Genomic DNA, 20,021 nt, shown 5'->3' on the forward strand with positions numbered 1-20,021 from the left:
CGAGAAAAAATCATATGTACCATCTACCTATATCTTTCTAGTCTTAGTATATTTGAAGAATTTATACATCATATAGTATAATGTGTACAGTCAGCTGTATAAATGTATATGTATACATTTACATAGCTTCAACTTGTATACGCCTTTTTAAAAAATACGTATACACTTATCCGTTTGTATTCTTCCGACCATAAAAAACATGCTAATTATGAATATTTGCATACGTATTTTTGAAACCGAAGCCCTTTATAAGTTGCTACATTTCTAAATGTTTACATATTTTTGCAGCTGACTGTACGTAAACCTACGAGTTTGACACTTATAAAACACACTCATCTATTATATAATATTTCTACTCAATTTTGGTTTTAAGATTTCATTTCTTACAGTTACCTAAAAATCGTAATTTAAGGTTGCATAAATCAAATTCATATTCAGGTTCTTAGTAATAAGCATGTCCATTTGTACACTATAAATAGACTTAATAAATGTATTCAAGGCTTAATTACCTGTTGTATAGCACACTCTGGCAGTAGGTAAATGTGTTGATTATGAGGATAGTAGTGGTATTTCGTCGGCTTCGCTAACACAGAAGTGGAGCCGGCGGGCAGCGGTACTGTCTGAAAATAACCATTATAATGATTGATTAACTACGGTAAACGAAAACTTGTTATATTTGACATTCTTTCATCGCGCAAAAATTTATGACACCATCGAAAGCGTTAATGTAGCCGAGATGTCATTAGCACCGAGCACAATGATGTGAAATATCTCTAGGTCGACGCCGCTCCATCCATTCATCAGCTCTGTGAGAATCTCTTTGTCAAATGAGATGAGGTCTGACGTCTAACCTTACTTTTCTTTGATCTACATGCGGCTTAACAGTATTAGACGCTACATTTTCTTAATAATACTATGAATATTTCGTTGATTAACATGCAATTTCTTCATTTTAGTTTGTGTTGTCAAATTATATAATAGTTTTTAGCTTTATTTCACCCTTTTGTAAATATTCAAACTGTTCGATCAACACTTACCTTACTAATATTATTATGTATGTCTAGATCGATAGACAGATGTTTGTTGGAAGGTATTTCCAGAACTGCTGCGTGGATCTCGCAGAAATTATGCATAGATGTAGGATATAAGATAGGCTACTATTTTTTTTTCCACGCGGACGGAGCCGCGGGCGATAGCTAGTATCGAATTAAAACCAAAACGTTTGATTGTTTACCGTTTAGCAACTTAAATCTTATTCAGATGTCTAAATAGAGTCATCGTCTAATCAGTTAAAGAAACAGTTTATTATTTTGGTAATAACGAATGCTAACAAAGGCTAAGTACACCTGCTGAGAGATGTAATTTTGATAAAAATCCATCTCGTCTGTTTGAACGCAAAGTGTTCCAGTGACCCGTTTAGTTACATCAAATGTTATTCCACAACAAAGAACTTTTTGTATCTATCGCGTTGCTTCTCAAACAGTACTTTTTGCTGTAACCACTTTAATTTGTCCTCTAAATTGCTTTTTTGGTTTACGTTAAATCATATTAAATCAAACATTTTGTTTATACAAGCTTTATAATGGAACTAGCTGTCAATCGCGATTCTGTTCGCGCGGAAGAAAAAAAATAATTTTAAGCCTATGTGTTCTTCCAGACTATGTTCTATATCTATGCCAAATTTCAGCGATATCCATAAAGTGGTGTTCGAGGTACTTTCAAACAAACATCCATCTATACATCTAGACATTCCCATTTATAATATTAGTAAGATAACATACGAGTATATGCAACAATAATAGAATATTAATTTGAAACGAGGATTTAAAGCTTAATTTATTTTTTTGTCTTTAGAAATTTTAATTACTGTGTAATACATTTGTTATTTGGACAAAAGAGTTTTCTCTATAAAAATACAATTTCTTTGTAATAAATTCTTTTAATGTTTCCAATAAAGATATTGTTTATTTGCAATCGTGAAACTATGATCATTGTATTGGAAGTTTGCTTAAATGTAAAGCCTTGATTACGCCTTTCATCTTGATTTTTATTTAGTTTTTACTTTAGTAATTAGTTTACATTCAGTTCATAAAATGCAATTAAAGTTTATGAAATACAATTTGTATTAATTGTATTATTTAATTTTTCTCTATTTAATAAACTAGCTGCCGCCTGCGACTCCGTCCGTACGGAATTAAAAACAGACTTAATAAGTAGGCTATGTGTTCTTCCAGACTGTTCTACATCTATGCCAAATTTCATCAAGATCAATGCAGCCGTTCTGAATATATCTACAGACAAACATCCATCCGTCCATGCATCCATCTAAACATTTGCATTTATAATATTAGCAAGAATACTATGATAGGTTTCGTTAAGGTTATAAAAAAGAAAAATGGCTAAAATATTTTGGACTAACATTTATTCGATTATATTGTTAGATAGTTAGAAACAGTGGTAATAAAATCTAATATCTATGAGATTTTTACCAACAAATTACCGGAAGTCACGACAAAAGCTCGACCAATCGTGACGGTAGACTATCATGCGATAATCCTAAATCATGTTTTTTTTGTACTATCCTTTAAAATATTTGAAATGAAAATTGAAAACATTTAAGATAAAACTAGCGAAATGTATTACGCGGGATTATTTACATTATAGTTTTAGTAAATAGCGGATTTATAAATCTTACTATATTTTCTACGCTTAGTCACCATTTTGTAGAATATGTAAGGCATTAAGTAAATTGTGAATGAATAAACATTTAATTGGCATAAAAACCGTAGCAGAATTACGTAAAAGAATACTTACGTATATTTATATGATTCTTCTCTATGCGTTCTTAAATCTTTAAATAGTGTCTCACGGTGTTTGTATTTTAATATTTCTTTACTTAATGTGACATAGCAATGAATATCGCGTTCTAGCTTATATATATCTTAGAATCAAGATCACTTTACAGTAAAAACGCAAATTCACAAAAAAACATTACCGTCAGCATCATTACCTCGCTTCATTCTCTATTTCTTATCTCTAATCGATAGCTAACTGAACAGTTACGAGGTCAAAGTAAGGATGAGTCAAGATCTCGCGATATGTTTACCTTAATAGCCTATCTAGATTTGCGATCTTGAAATGAACTGAACTTTGCAATTTGCATTCATAACAATGGATCATTGAACTGTTGTAACGACTTTCATAATCATGTTCATCATTCTTTGCTACTTTTTAAGTATCTATTACGTGTTAGATACAGTAATAATGTAATAAACTTTTGTAAGATCATCATCATCAGCTCAACATACGTCCCCACCGAGGGTCTCGGAGCCTACCCTAAGTTAAAAGTGATTAGGCCATAGATAGGGTGATTTTTGTGAGATATTGTTATAAAAATAAATTCCAGCTTGATACCTTCACGCGTTTTTGGTGGATAGGTACGAACCTATTACGATTTACTGTTTGAAGTTAAAGAAACAAAATAACATCTTAAATAGCATGAAAATCCGTTCATTATTACTATGTTAAAATAAATAAAAACGGCTACACTCACGTACAGTCATAAGATATCGGTACCGACTAGTTTCGAGCCCATTGGGCCCTTCTTCGGAGCGAATAAGGCTAGTATTCGCGGTCGCGGCCCTATCATTGTGTACTCGGATTTATAGGGTTCCGTAGAGTACGAACTCTACATGGAAATGTTGATAGTTTTTTTAATAGGCTTCCAAAAAAAGGAGGTTATCTATTCGTCTGTATGTTCTTCTGTGTCTCTCTCTTTGGAAAACTGTAAAAGTCTTGTGCGTTTTTTTTATTTGTACGTAATTCCCTTTTGTTATTCTTGCTTATAGTTCTATTGTTAATTTAAAGAGGCAAATCAAGCTAAAACTATTCCCGTGAGAAATAGCTAAAATAAAGTTGCGTTTCACTGTACATTGCTTCAGTGGTTGCAATGCTTTGCGCCGTTGGACAAAGCAGACGTCTCTCAAAATTTTAAACTGGTGAAAGCTTAGCGGTATTACGCCCCGTGACTTCTTGTTTAATGGTGTCTTGCGCCCTTGGACTGGATTAAATTGCCACTTAAAAATAAAGATTCCTATTCATTTTTTTGTATCTAATAGAAAACTAACTACTTTCGTAATTAGATCCGACTTCGGTTTTCGTTTCGATTACAACTTAATTACAGTTTTTTTTTATTGAATACCTCAGAAAAGACATCGCAAATTGGAGTTTTCTGGCATTCTCTTTGTAAACTATTACTAGTAATAATAATAAATTCTTATACAGAGTCTTTGAGTTTAACTTAGTATTATTAGATTATGTACAAATGACCACTGAACTATGTTATTCGTATATTCACTTTGGCTGTACAGTATCATGCTCCCCCGGGCGAAATAGTAAGGCTTTAGCATTTCGACTAATAGATGAAAACGTTCCGAACATATACGTATATGCCTTAATTAAAACACGAATAATTGTAAAATATACTTGATTATTTTAGATCGAATCCACTCCTTTAAAATTGTAAAACTATAAACCTTTATTATCAGTTTTACGGTCGCCTTTTGGTTGAAATTCGACCATAAATCATAGTCAAACATTTTCTAATTAAAATAGCTTTATGAACTTTTCTACGCTAACTACTCGTGCTCGCGCAATCTCCTAAAAATGGGTATAAAGTTTTTGCTTCACGTATTAATATAATGGTAACGTGAAACTGGAAAATACAGTGAAGAGATGCGATTCTTCCAAAATGACTTTTTTTAATCAGAGAAGGGGCAAACGAGCAGCACAAACACCAAGGTGTTCAACGACACCCATGGACATCAGCAATACCAGAGGAACCGCAGATGCGTTGCCGGCCTTTGAGATGGTGATACGCTCGTTTCTTGAAGGACCCTAAGTCGTAGCGGTTTGGAAAATGATATGACAAAGAACCATAGGTGATATAGCATACAAGAGCGTCAGTGGCTCAGGGGTCAAGCCTTTGACTTGCAATCTGCTGGACCTGGGTTCGAATCCCGCCATGTACCAATGTGTTTTTCGATTTTCGATTTACATATGTACATTTATCCGACGTTTTACGATGAAGGAAAACATCGTGATGCAACCTGCTCATATCTGAGAAGAAATTCAAAGGTAGGTGTGAAGTCAACCAAAACGCACTTGGCCAGCGTGGTTGACTATGGCCTAATCACCCTTAACGTAGGGTAGGCTCTGAGCTCCTCGATGGGGACGTAAAGTAAGCTGATGATGATGACATAGCACGGAAGATGTAACATAAAAAAAAACATTCTTTGAAATTCCTTTTGAACTTTGTTGTGCAGTTTAAGCGTTTGAGATGTAATTTGGCGCAGAGAAAGCTGTCTATTTTATCTCGGATTGCTTGCGGTTTTAGCACTTAAATTTTCACAAAATTGACTGAAAGTCGACTTTTCACCAGACATTGAACGGACGGTAAATTGTTATCATTACGCTTGACAAGTTTCTCTTTTAGACATGCAATTAAAAACAAAAGTATTTTTATATTTTTATGTTTAAAGGAATTAAAAGTTGGCTCATACTTAGAATACCAATTATCCCGAGATTTTACTGCTTCAACGACTAAGTAAAAACATATATTTATCTCTGTCTTTTCAAACAAAATGAATAAGGATGAGAATATATTTTCGTACGGTTACTAAACAATTTTCTACAACAATCCTTTACACTTAACCAATATAACAGATTATTTGTATGCTATTTTATTCATTTGTTTTTTCAACTATTGCTATTTCCGTATAATTGTTAAGTAATGTAACATGGGTCATTGTCTCAGCACGATCAAGGCCTAGTACATGCAAGCGTTCGTTAACCGCGACCCCGACCTTACCCAACATATTTATACTTACGGTGTGGGTGTGTGAAAAAGTTTGATAATAAAACTGAAACCGTTATAATTAATGTAATCTAAGTAGCTAGAGTAATTTAGTAAAAATATACTGTTAACTTATTTTAGGGTTCCGTACCTCATAGGAAAAAACCCCTTATAGGATCACTTTGTTGTCCGTCCGTCTGTCTGTCAAGACCCTTTTTTCTTAAAAACGCGTGAAGTTATCATGCTGGAATTTATATCAAATACTCAGATCTGCGGTCCCTTGGTGCTGTGAAAAAATAAGACTTCTAAACCAACGCAATCAAAAGATGCAACCGTTTATGTCGCAAATTTACGCAATATTTTTTTTGCGTTCATATCTAATCTAAGTTTGTTCCTGACTTTAAAGTTTTATGATGATTTAAAAAAAAATCATCTGGCTTAGATCATAAATCCATGTACTTTAACACGCAGACAGCTTAAAGCACCACATAATAAATGTATCAAAAACTAACACATTTTCAATTAAAACCTCGTCACCATGGTCAAGTTACTGCCAGTCCAGTCTTATTTCCTTATCAAGGGTAACAGTTAAAGCGAGCAAGCATCCCACAGGACAGGTTCTGAACAACATAGCGGTTTAGTAATTTAATCGCTTCTAGTTTTCGTTCCGGGCTATTGCAAGCTATTTACCGGGACGTGTATACTGGAAATTATTGACGTCATTTAATGTGACTTAATCGACGGTAGAAAAATTATTACGTCACTATCGATTAATTGAGTATTGTGAAGGATATATGATAGCGGAATATCACGGTTATATTTTTAAAAAGAGAGAGAAACAGAGCCATGATGCAAAATTTATTCTTACTAATATTATAAATGCGAATGTAACTCCGTCTGTCTGTTTGTCGTACTTTCAAGCAAAAACTACTGAACCGATGTAAATGAAATTTGGCACACAGATAGTCTAGAGACTGGAAAGGTGAAAAGTACGCGAAAAGAGGGTTGTAAGAGTTTGGAAGTGGGGGTGGAAATTTGTATGGAAGTATCATCATTTTTGTTCGGTATTTTCCATATCGTACCAAGACATTCGAAAATTCCATATTATCTATTTTGCTTTTAAATTTAATTTACCAAAGAAGTATAATATAAAATTTAATTTAATTTTGTTTTAGAATAATAGTGGCGACATCGGAATAATTAAGCGTGACATAGTCGAACACGGCATAGAATCTAATCGATATTCAATTGTTAGCTGGTTCAATAGGCTTCAAATTGTTCAGAGGCAGAGCTTTACCGTGAGAGAATTTCAAAGTAATGATTTTTCGTACATGACATGATAATTAAAGAACGCCATTGTTATTTACTTTACTTTTGATCTTGTAGCATAATTAGAATATGTAACAATTACATGATGTTACTGGCTGTCTCCCGTGACTCCGTCCGCACGGAAAATAACATAATTAGTAGCCCATGTGTTCTTCCAGACTATGTTCTTGTTTGCCAAATTTCATCAAAATCCGTTGAGCCGTTCTAGAGATACCTTCAAACATTCATCCAACTAAACGTTCGCATTTATAATATTAGTAAGATTGATATGATAAATCAAATTTGGAAATCAACGTTTAAAAAAAGGTTTTAATTAGAAATTAAACTCACTGGAAATGTGCACTATTTTAACATTTCATGAAAACATTTCGAGAAATAAAAAATAAAATTCAAAGCTTTAATTTGCACGTGAGATATGTCTCATATCATTATTTATTTCTCAGAAGCTTTAATATGCAAGTGTACAATTTCGAAATGTATGCAAAAGGTTATTTGAATGTTTCCACAACGTTCCTTTGCCGTTCCTTTGTTGGGTCGTTTAAGCTATTCACGAGATACGTGTTCCGTGTTTCGCCTATCGAGATGTTACGCTGACTACAGTATCGTGAGACAGGATTCCGCGTATGCTGAACTCGCGAATTTAACTCTGAGACGATGCTGATATCCGATAAAGGAATACGGAATAAATTTGAAGTAAAATATTTGACAAGCGCTGATCCGAGCTATTGGGCTCCTACGTAAACTATGATATGTTTGAAACGTAATTTTTTTCAAAACTATCAACAGTAATACGATAATTATAAAGTAATCATAATGAATATAAAATAAACAACGAAAATCTACAGTTCTTCTTTTTAATATAACTTTAAAATTTATGCAGAAAATAAGTATTTATCAAGTTAATTTATGAAATATAAAATACAGGGTTACGATAGTTTATGTAGGAGCCATTTTACTAGTAATTGTCTGGTTTAATGTATGGAAAAGCAATAAATATGTACTGCAGTGGTGCAAATTATCGATTTGGAGGACAAAAACCTGGTGAATCGCCAAAAAACCTACATAATCATAAAAACAAAGAGGAGTGAGGAACGTTGTGAGCGATCATAACTTTTTATTGACTATTATATGAGTTAACAATAAAAAATATCTTAGTATTTAACGCAACAAAATTGCATAAATCCTTGTTAGAAAAAGTGTAAATAACAAAGAGTTTTCGCGTCTCGTAAAGAGATTGAACAAAGCGATAAGTGCGGACTCGGCCTACGAGAGTGCGCCGCCTCGACCAGCGATAACTATTCTCTTAATAGAATTTATTGCCGCATATAACATCTACCAATACTTTGCAGACGACGCGTTGCTAACTCCTTTATGTCCGTGACTTACAATGCCGGTAAAAACGTTCAACTGGTCCCATGTTCCCTGATAATACACGCTTCCATTGTTCCTAAATAAACATTTAAATGGTTTGCCTAACAAATTATCTTAGCAAAGAACATTAGTAATAAAACTCCTACTAAAATAATAAAGTATAATACATTTTATTATTTTGTCATTATTGTTTTTGCAAAGACATTGTTTTTTAAACATTAATCCACCAATTAACTGTGTATTTCTGACATCAAAATCTCTGTATAAAACATGTCTTTCATTTTTGACAAAACAGAGAAAACAATATGTTATAAACTCAGAAACAGTTAATTGTGTCAATTTTATACTAATAAGATATTTTAATTCAAAATTCGCCTTACAACGCTAATATAACCGAAGTGCTTTCCGTGTACAAAATCATGATAGCTTGAAAAGGAAGTGAATATGCACGATATCCTCAGTTAAAGATGTAGTTGAGTGCTATTCACGTATTTTCAACGATTCACCGTCAATCCTTAGAATACAAGTAGTATCTAATTGGCTTCGACTACATATACTTAGTTGTTTTTATTTTATACCCATTGCTAGCTTATGTAATTGACATATTTCGTTCTTATTCGTTGAAATTTCCAATGATATAAAAATCTTTATGATATTTTTTTCAATAACTATGCGTTATATTTTCATTACGAAGAGTAATCGTTGTATGGAAGAGTCATTAACTGAGTCTTCCGCCCCGGCAACACGATCCTGTAAAGAAACTGGTTTCTAAGCATGGATAATAAGCAATCGTGCGGATCGGAATACCAGAGTCTCGGTGTATCGTAAATCACAACACCAGACCCACAGTCACGTAAAGGGCTCTGTTGCACTGAAGAAAATAGTTACTCTTGAGAGATGTACCTCTTTCCATCGGATGAGTACAAAATAAATGTAGTACACAAAAACTGTGTAATAAAGATTGAACATGTTTAAATAGGATGCGAAATTTCAATGGTCGTTAACAGTATTTGCTTTGCCATCTTTGTGCTACACTCCTTTATATTTTCTCTAAGAAATTATGGTCGCAGTAATAGCTTTAAGATCTCGTATATATTTTATGTTCAAGAGTTGATTGTACAAATTTTATGCAGTCGAAATGTTCTTGCTTTCCAATTCATATATGCATATCTTTCTAGTTTATAAATCTTATATTATAAATTCCATACATGTTTCATCAGAATTAAGTAAAAAGATCTTAATGCTGAATGTTTCTATAAGTGTTAAGAGCACGTAAAACGCTGTCCGATATTTAAAAAAATGCTTTCTTTTTAAAATAACAGTGAGTCCGTTTAGCCTACTTCACTGTGAGATGACACGTCGGAATGTGCCCTACTTGTCATGTACTATCGGAGTTTTACCAACATGCGATTTAATGTAATCAAAATGCAACATTTTAATAATATTGCTATTGTAATTACGAATGTTTGGACGGATGTTTGTTTGTTAGAAGGTATCTCTAGAACGGCATGGATAAAATTTGGCATACATATAGAATATAGTCTAGACGAACACATGGGCTACTCGTTTTTTTTTTAAATTCCGCGCAGATGGAGTTACTGGCGACAGCTAGTAAGTAAAATGGTGAGATAAAATCTGACGTTAAATAATAAAATTGACCTCTAAATTGGTTATATGAAACTAGATATTTCACCGTCTTTGCACGGATTATTAAAGAATCAAATGTTATACTCTTATTTTATTATTATACATAAAATTGATTTACTCAACCTCATAGATATATTGAAACGAAAGGATTTGCGGAAAGCGAACGGAGCAAATAAACCAGTTTTGCCTACGCCAGTTATCTCGGGTACATCACGACTACGGCTCGCTTCTCTGTAGAAACAAATTCACCATAAATACACTCCTTTAACAATAGCCATTGGCACTACCTTTTAATTACAAAAAAAAAACCGATAAAACCATGATAATTTATTAGTTACTTGTGTTAGTTTGAAATTGTTTAAGATTTAATTACGGCTATATGTATGTTCGATAAAAGTCATTGGAACCAACCATCCGAAACGAAATAACAACTAGTAATTTTCTTTCGACTTTCTTTTACAAATTATATCAATGGACTGAACAATTCATTAACGGATTCAATGAATAAACGCGAATAAACACCTTTGTAAAGCCCATATAATGTGTAAGAATCATAAAAAAAGGTCAAGGTGTATGTGGGAACTTATGCAGTTCTGTATTTAGTCCAGTCAACCTTTACCAGCGTTTTTATTGCGACTTTTTGCTTACGCTAATGGAATGGTTAGACATAAAAAATATATCGTTTGAAGGTAATTTTTATTACAACTAATTATAAGACATAAGGATTATATACTGGTATAAAGATATGTTAATCTTACGGGACAAAAAATTTAACTGCTTAACTCACTGGACTGGACTGAAATAATCAAATAATATTCTTGTCAGCTGAAAGAAATCTGCTTCGAGCAATCAGTATATCTTTAGAATGTTTTATCTCTTAGAATTTTTTATTAATCTTTATACAATTTCAACAAGTTTGGTTGTCGTTACTTTACATTGCGAATAAATGTAACAATTTCCGTGACAAATACGACAAATGTCGGCTTTCAACATACATTCACGTTGTCTTATAAAACTAATTGTAAGTTCCTGAAACCGATATATGTCCACCGAATGATATATTTTTTACAGAGATTTTAGTCTCAAAAACCAAAGGTTTAATTTAAAAATGTATCGTCTCTGAATAGAAGTTAGACATTGCCGAGGTAAAAAATATTAAATCCCATCATTTGATCATGTTATTGTCGTACGTAATAGGAATGTGTGCTGCTAATTGTGGGTTAGTAGTACTCGAGCGTACTGCTTTCTGCGTGTACTAGACATTGTCACGTTGTAACTTACTTTGTCGAAATTCTCCACATCATTGTGAAGAGAGTTTTAACACTTACATGTTTAGCTTCTAATGTTTAAACTTCAGTTTACCTCTATGTGTAACATTGATAACTTTCAGATTTCCACTCTCAACGACTATATTTTGTATTTAATTCAGAACATGCTTACATTATCTTCTTTTCACAAAACTTAATCTTTTCAAATCCAAGCTTTTTCTGTCGTCTACGACTCTGTCTGCGCGCATAATTAGTTGTGTATGTGTTTTTCCAGACTATGTTTGATATCCATGACAAATTTGATCAAGATTCGTTGAGGCGTTCTGGAGATATCTTGCAAAGATCTATCTAGCCGTACACCTAAACTGTCGCATTTACCTTATATAATGTTACATAGCCTTAAGTCTTCCTCTATAAATGCACTATCCAACTAAAAAAGAATTTTGCAAATCGGACCAGTAGTTCCTGAGATTAGCGCGGTTAAACAAACTCTTCCGCTTTATAATATTAGTAAGATTAGTTACATGTAGCAAGAATACAGGCCTGTGCTTTTAAATAATACACTTATTTTTCGAGAATTGGATTCTAGTAGAGTCGTTTTGACTATTTATTTTTGATTAAACAATAAAGCACCTGCCGTATTATCATTTATATAATAATATCCATTTGCTATCTCTGTGGAGGAATGACCGTTAAATTGTAAGGTTCAGTGAATAGTAACAATCTTGAACAGTAGCTATACAATATTATAGTTTTCCATTATTTTTATCTTAGTCTCGGCTTAGTTGGGCGTGACGCACCGTTTTGTCGGCTGCTCTTTCCGATACGGTCTACATGCGTCCGGCTAACCGCGAACCCTACGATACATCATGTTTTCTTCTCAGAGGCGAAAGTTATGATTTTATTATTTGATTGATAATTAAATTATTGTATACAAGTGGTCGCCCGCGACTCCGTCCGCGCGAAATTAATGAAAGCATAATTAGTAGCTTATGTGTTGTTCCAGACTATGTTCTGAACCTATGTCAAATTTCAGCAGCAGTCGTTTTGTAAATATTTTCTAATAAAAAGCCATCCATCCATCTAAACATTTGCATTTATAATAATAGTAAGATTTAAATAACTGTAAATAAATCTGATAAAACCGAACCGAGGTTATCAAAACGAAAAAACAAACAATATTTGTTTCAAATGTCAAATCCTTCAAAAAATAATGCTTACGTAAGTTTTTTCACCTTTCTATAATTAATGTCTATAGATAAGGTTAAAACGTTCCACGCTTCTACAAATTTATGGTCCCCAGATGATTCAATGGCATTTAACGTGTTTAAAAAAAATAATAGCAGTTTCTTTGGCTTAATTCACACATCTCATTTGAATAAAGTAATGAGAAAATCAAATAGAAATAATGATTATGTAACACAGGTAGTAATTTTCTTTATATAGAATTTTCATATTGCATCCTACTGTACTTTTGTCTGATAGTATTCCCACGAGTACTTGAATATTCAACAAATGCGTTAATTATACACATTTCTTCATAGTAAATGTTTATTCTTGTTCGCGTATTATTTCCTTCATATTGTGGAAACACTTTTTACCAGACTTGGGAATAATATATTAGGTTTTATGTATGTCAGTTTGTACTACATCGATTTTGACGACTGTGACGTTATTTGGTTCATAATCTTCACAGAGGGGTTAGACAAAGTGCATTCGTTCCTAAGCGATTCCATTACGAACTTCACAAATGTATAGAACCCATAATAACTTTTGATATTGTGATCGTCGCGTGTCTGTTTCATACAATTTTGAAGTTCGCTATGGAATCGCTTCAAAGCGAATGCACTATGTCTAACCCTGCAGATGCGCCATACACAATTTTTTCTTTTTTTAAATTAAAAAAGGAAGGAAAAACATCGTGATGCAACCTGCACATATCTGGGAAGAAATTCAAAGATATGTGTGAAGTCAACCAACCCGGAATAGGCCAGCGTGGTTGACTATGGCTTAATCAACCTTAACTTAGGTTAGGCCCCGAGCCCCTCGGTGGGGACGTATAGTGAGCTGATGATGATGATGAAATTAACAAATGGTATTTTCTGCCGATGTTACATTACTAAGTCGATGTGTTTACGCAATATCTTGTGTAATTACGTGACGCAACATTAGTATTCATGAAGTGGCATTCAATTTACATTCGATATATGTTGGATATAAATGTTCTATTGGATTTTGTTTTTCTGATTGCTATTTTTATTCCTAATTCTATTATAAACAAAAAAATATATATGCACATAGATGAATATTATTTTTAAACGTTTTTTATAGTATTAAATATATTCAGTCAACAGTAACATAGGCTATAGTCTATTTTTGATATCTGCTTAGTAGTTTTCGTCACCTGGCGATGGTGGAGCGTCCTAACAGTGAAAGATTTTTTTTAATCGGCTTAATAGTTTCGGAGCTTATTTAAAAAAATTGCGTAAATTGCGACATAACAGTGGTAGAGCCCGCTTTAACATCTTCGCACGAATTGGCCCGGCTCGCCAGGTGAAATACCACGACCACACAGAAGGCAGGCGTGAATTGGAAGCAATTCCGCGTTTCGTCTGATGAGTGTGCGTCCCGGAGGCCTAATTTAGTCCTCTTTCTCTTCCCACCTTTCCTCTTTAAGGAAAGGATGGGAAGTGGAAGTGGACTTTCCGGATGAGAGGGAATATATTTTCTTTCAGTGCATCCTCTCCTCCGTCGATTAAAGGTAGGCAACGCATATGCAATTTCGTATGTCTATGGGCAACGGTCACTTCGCTGTTTCAGCGATTCAGGTGGCCGCTCGCTCGTTTGCCGCCTTATGATATAAAAAAAAAACATAAACGATTGTATTTATTGATTGGGTTGGCTTAAAAGTTTTATATTTTCACAGCACCTAGCGACCGCAGACCGGAACATTTGATATAAAATCCAGCTTGATACCTTCACGCGTTTTTGAGAAAAAGTTTCTCGACATACAGACGGACGGACAACAAAGTGATCCTGTATGGGTTCCGTTTTTTTCCTATGAGGTACGGAACCCTAAAAAAACAAATAATTTATTCTTTGGACTCTAGTATAATATTCTAGAAAATAAAACGAAGTTTGTAAAGTAAATTGAGTCTAACACAATAACATTAATTAATTAATTATGAAACATATTAGATTAAATAAACACGCTATCTAAATGCTAGATAGAATAACTAGGATCTGTAAATTAATTTCTGTTCAGTACTCATTGTGTTACAAAATAAAAATAAAGCGCCCGCACTCGTGACCCAAATGGGTGAATTCAGACAGCGAGATTTCCAATTTCCTCAACCCTTACATCTGTTTATATAGTACTCAGTTAAATTCTTAGCTTCGTATAAATTTTTTTAGTATTTTCTTTTCTGGATTTTTTTTGGTAGGTCGTTTCACGCATAACGTATAGAATAGAAGTGTTTAAGCATGTTGTTATTGTCATAAATGACAAGTTATAATGTTGTATATCAATATAACTGGTATTGTACCAATTTTTTTACGTAAATAATCTGACTTTGGTAGTACCAACATAAAAAAGAAAGTATAGCTATACTAATACATGGGATAATTGATTTCAATTTTTTTTTATATCAAAAGGTGGCAAACGAGCGAGCGGCCACCTGAAATCGCTGAAATAGCGTAGTGACCGTTGCCCATAGACATACGCATTTGCATATGCGTTGCCTACCTTAAATCGACGGATGAGAGGATGCACAGAAAGAAAATATCTTCCCTTTCCATGCATCCTCTCATCGGGAAAGTCCATTTCCACTTCCCATCCTTTCCTTATAAGAAAAAGGGTGCGAAGCGAAAGTGGACTAAATTAGGCCTCCGGGACGCACACTCATCAGACGAAACTCGGAATTGCTTCCACTTCACGCCTGTCTTCTGTGTGGTCGTGGTATTTCACCGGGCGAGCTGGACGATTCGTGCGAAGATGTTAAAGCGGGCTCTACCACTGTTAAATTCAGTTTACACTTCAATTTTAATAGATGAATATCATTCTGTTCGATAACGTCTACTTTATTAGAGATGTAATTTTTATAGATGTTTTATAGCGTCTGTGACTCAGGGGTCAAGCACTTGATTTGCAATCTGCAGGTTCTGGGTTCGAATGCCGCCATATACCAATGTGATTTTTCGATTTCCGATTTACATATGTACATCTATCCGACGTTTTTACGGTGAAGGAAAACATCGTGATGCAACCTGCACCTATCTGAGAAGAAATTCAAAGATGTGTGAAGTCAACCAACCCGCACTTAACCAGCGTGGTTGACTATGGCCTAATCACCGCTAACTTAGGGTAGGCTCCGAGGTGAGGACGTCTAGTGAGCTGATGATGATGTTCAACCAGTGAATTCTCAGTTTATTCTTTAAATGCACCTAAGAAGCGTATTAACCAAAAACTAGTTCATCGTAAAACGTAAGGTTTCGTAGTAAAACAGTTGGGTTATTGCCAATGTTACCACATCGTAGGCAAGATACAAAGCGTAGTTTAGATAAATGGACATAAACATTGTTTTGCGTTCTACAATACTTAAGGGACGTTAGCAAGTTTATTCGGTATCCTATAAGACACAGTAAATTATTCGTTTTCGCGCCAACATAGCAAAAAAATCTTGATACATGATAAAAATACAATCTTAATCTCAATAAAATGATAAATGCGAAAGTTTAGATCGATGATGGATGTTTTTAGTGTTCCGTATCTCGAAAGGAAAAAAACGGAACCCTTATAAGATCACTTTGTTGTCCGTCAGTCTGTCTGTCTGTCAAGACCCTTTTTCTCAGGAATGTGTGGAGGTATCAATCTGGAATTTATTTGGAAGGTATCTCCGGACCGACTCAACGGATTTTGATGAAATTTGGCAAACATATAGGACATAGTATGGAAGAACACATAGGCTAAATTAAGTTTTATTTAATTCCACGTGGACGGAATCGTTGGCGACAGCTAGTATATAATATATTTTGTTACTTATTTAAATTTATGTTTAGGCAACCCTAATCGTGTTGTGCCTTAGCATTGTGTCCGTCATAGTAAATAAATTATCTTATGGCATAACAGAATATTCAAGATAACATCTTAAAAGATCAAAGTGGACGACCACGTGAAAATTATCGCTATTATCTTAATATTTCCACGATCACCGCAGTTTATGGATAACATTATCGAGTGAATTGACCGTTAAGTGATTTGTTGAAATGTAACGGAATTGAGAGATATCGATTTTCAGAGCAATCGGTATTCATAAAGTCGACGGATCTTCGCTTGTGGTTTTAACTGAGAAGGGTCTACGGAGCGTGTCAATGAGCCCATTTCCACTTCAAATTTGAAGCAAACCGCAGCAGCGTCAAACTAATCCGATGGCGATTATTGTTAATACTTTAATTAATCTGTTAAGTTTAATTTCGTAATTCGTTGTTGAAAAAAGACATTTCTGTTTATTATTTAAATTCACGTTAAAGTTATGCTAGCAAACATATCTTACTAATATTATAATCTCAATGTTTGGATGGATGGATGTATGGATGTTTGTTTGAATTTATCTAAAGAACGACTAAACGGATCTCGATGAAATTTGGCATACATATGGAACATAGTCTGGAAGAACAGTTACGCTACTAATTATGTTTTTTTTTAAATAATAAAAGGCAAATTAACATGCGTCGTATAGCTTAAGTGTAATGAAATGTCGCAAATCACAAGCAAATACTTTAACTCTAGATAAATCGAAGGAATTTATAAATTGTAAGTTTATTTATTGCTTAATACGTATTAATTTGATAAATAGCATTTCATATCTGCGTTTAATATAGTTTGAAACGTTGTTCCAATGTCGCAGTTACGGCTGTATACCCACGCTCGTGTCAGCTGGCGGGCCGATCGCCATTAACGTCTGTTACAAGACAAGCCGCGATTTGTAGCGGAAGATACGATGTAGCGTATATTGAAAATATATTGTTGAAATATTTTATTGTTTTAAAATAAACCGAGTTACTATGCCAGGTTTGTGTTCCCGCTTTTAAACGCAATCTCCACAATTGTGTTTAAATTATGTCTCTGTGTAGCTATCGCTCGCGACTACGTCCGCACGGAATTAAAAAAAAGTTAATAAGTAACCCATGCGTTCTTCCAAACTATGCTCTAACTATGCCATATTTCAGCGTGATCTGTTCAGCCGTTCGTTAGATACCTTCAAACAAACATCCATCCATTTAAACATTCGCATTTATAATATTAGTATGATTGATAACAATTTCGCTATTTCTTAATATCTCTGTATGTTCACTAATGCTTTTCCTTTTAAAATATTGGTAAATATAGTATATAGAATCTAAAACTACGAATTATTAGTATAAAAAACATCTAATCTTGCTACGTTAGCAAGGCTCTATCACAAGTAATGTTTTCTACATAGTTTTACAAATGATATTATAGTCTTAAAGGTATTTTCTACTTATTTATGCTCATATAAAGTCACCAGTGTCAGTGATAGGTTAGTATAATCTCACGGTGCCGCGTGAACCGCGAATAACGGGGCCGGCGACGGATCTCTTGGATTACTATAACCTCATGACATAGTTACTTTAGATTCTGCGTCAAATTGATTCTAACCATACCTGAACTGCCCTTAGGTACCACGTTTCAACCTTTAACCTAGGTATTCTGTATAACAATAATGCACGTTTGATGTTCTACATTTGTCGTTACATACATTGTTTGTACTATGCAAAAATGGTCGTGACGGACGGACGGACGGACAACAAAGTGATCCTATAAGGGTTCCGTTTTTTTCCTATGAGGTACGGAACCGTATAAAGGACATAGAAATTTTGTATTGGAATTATAAGAGAATCCATAGATTTCCAAATCAAAAGGTCATTTCGTGCGTTATAATGTAAAACTTCTAGGTTGATCTTCAATATTTATTACGAGGGTTGGTGACTCGGGGGTTAAGCACTTAACTTGTAATCTGTAGATCGTGGGTCCGAATTCTGTGATGTACCAATTTATTACCAATCCGGTGTTCTTACGGTGAAGGAATTCATCATGATGCAATCTGCAATCTGTGCAGAGTGAAGTCAACCAACCCTCATTGGGCCACCGTGGTTGACTATGGCCTAGTCACCCCTGACTTAGGATACGCTACAAGCCACTCAGGGAAAACGTAGAGTTGGCTGCTGAAGATGACTATTTGTTGAATACATTCGACTGGCTTAATAGATTTAATTTGCATTTCAATCACTTTTAGCAATCTTGACGTAACAGCTTAGGAAATATTATGGTCGTAAATACAATTATAAGTTTACTATTGGTAATAATCTTGTAAATAATATAATTTACAGTTACTTTTTCCGTTAATTGTAATTTGGTTTTACAATCTCTATAAAACTTTTACACAAATGTTATCAAACATCCGTTCTCATGACTCTCGGACTATAATTACAATCGCTATTAGATTATAGATTACTCAAATGAACGTAATGCAATGATTACCTTTTTGAAGATTAAATTATTAGAAATTATTTACAATAGTTTATTACGATTATTAAGCTTCTTGTAAGAAACGTAGAATTATTAATACAACTTACAAAGGTTACTAATTGCTTTTCCAGTCATTTTTTCAAATTTAAAATAAAATTATAAAAAACTAGCTGTCGCCCGCGACTCTGTTCGCGCGGAATTAAATAAAAGTAGCCTATGTTCTTCCAGATTAAGCTCTTAATCTATGCCAGATTTCAGGGATGATGCATGAATCATGCAGTCGTTCTGGAGATACTAAACATCCATCCAAACATTCGCATTTATAATATTACTAGCTGTCGGTCGCGAAATTAAAAAAAAACATAATTAGTTGCCTATGTGTTCTTCCAGACTATGCTCTTTATGCATTTCAAATTTCATCAAGATTTGTTGAGCCGTTTTGAAGATACCTTCAAACAAACATCCATCCATCTAAACAATCCTGTTTATAATATGAGTAAGATGTCTACAGTTAGTTATCCATAAGACTAGAATATAGTAGTAGTGTCGTTATGTAAAGTAGATTTAAATAAGTTCTAGGTAAAATTCAGTCTACTTGCTGTTACCACTGATGGACGTCACATTAATGTCATATAGTCGTTGGTGCCTTCCTAACCACTTTTGTTGCGGCGCCGTAATACGTCACGGATAGTTGACTTCACTATAAATGTATCTACATAGTTATTTATTTTACGTTATGTTTTGTATCTTGCTTATTCGAACTGTAAAGCGATGAATACGGAGAAATAGTGTAAGGTTTTCAAATTATTTTTGTATAGCTGTCGCCCGCGATACTGTCCTTATAGTATGAATAAAACTTAATAAGTAGCCTATACATGTTCTTCCAGACTATGCTCTACATTTATACCAAATTTCAGTGACATCTATGCAGCAGTTCTGGAGATACCTTCTTACAAACATTAATCCATACATGCAAACATTCGCATTTATAATATTATACAGT

At 34.0% G+C, this 20,021-nt stretch overlaps 2 protein-coding genes across 2 annotated transcripts in view; one reads left to right on the forward strand and one right to left on the reverse strand.

Moving 5' to 3' along the window:
* LOC106119452 (elongation factor Tu GTP-binding domain-containing protein 1) overlaps positions 1-20,021 on the forward strand; it is a 73,628-nt gene that overhangs the window by 10,345 nt on the left and 43,262 nt on the right. The window lies entirely within an intron of this gene.
* dsx-c73A (doublesex cognate 73A) overlaps positions 1-20,021 on the reverse strand; it is a 39,590-nt gene that overhangs the window by 2,799 nt on the left and 16,770 nt on the right. Inside the window, exon 2 of the mRNA XM_013314446.1 lies at positions 510-620. Coding sequence (XP_013169900.1) covers positions 510-620 — 111 coding nt within the window. The remainder of the gene's footprint in view (positions 1-509; positions 621-20,021) is intronic.

The sequence above is a fragment of the Papilio xuthus genome, unplaced genomic scaffold (genome assembly GCF_000836235.2).
Source record: "Papilio xuthus unplaced genomic scaffold, Pxut_1.1 DF827461.1, whole genome shotgun sequence".
Taxonomy (NCBI): Eukaryota; Metazoa; Arthropoda; class Insecta; order Lepidoptera; family Papilionidae; genus Papilio; species Papilio xuthus.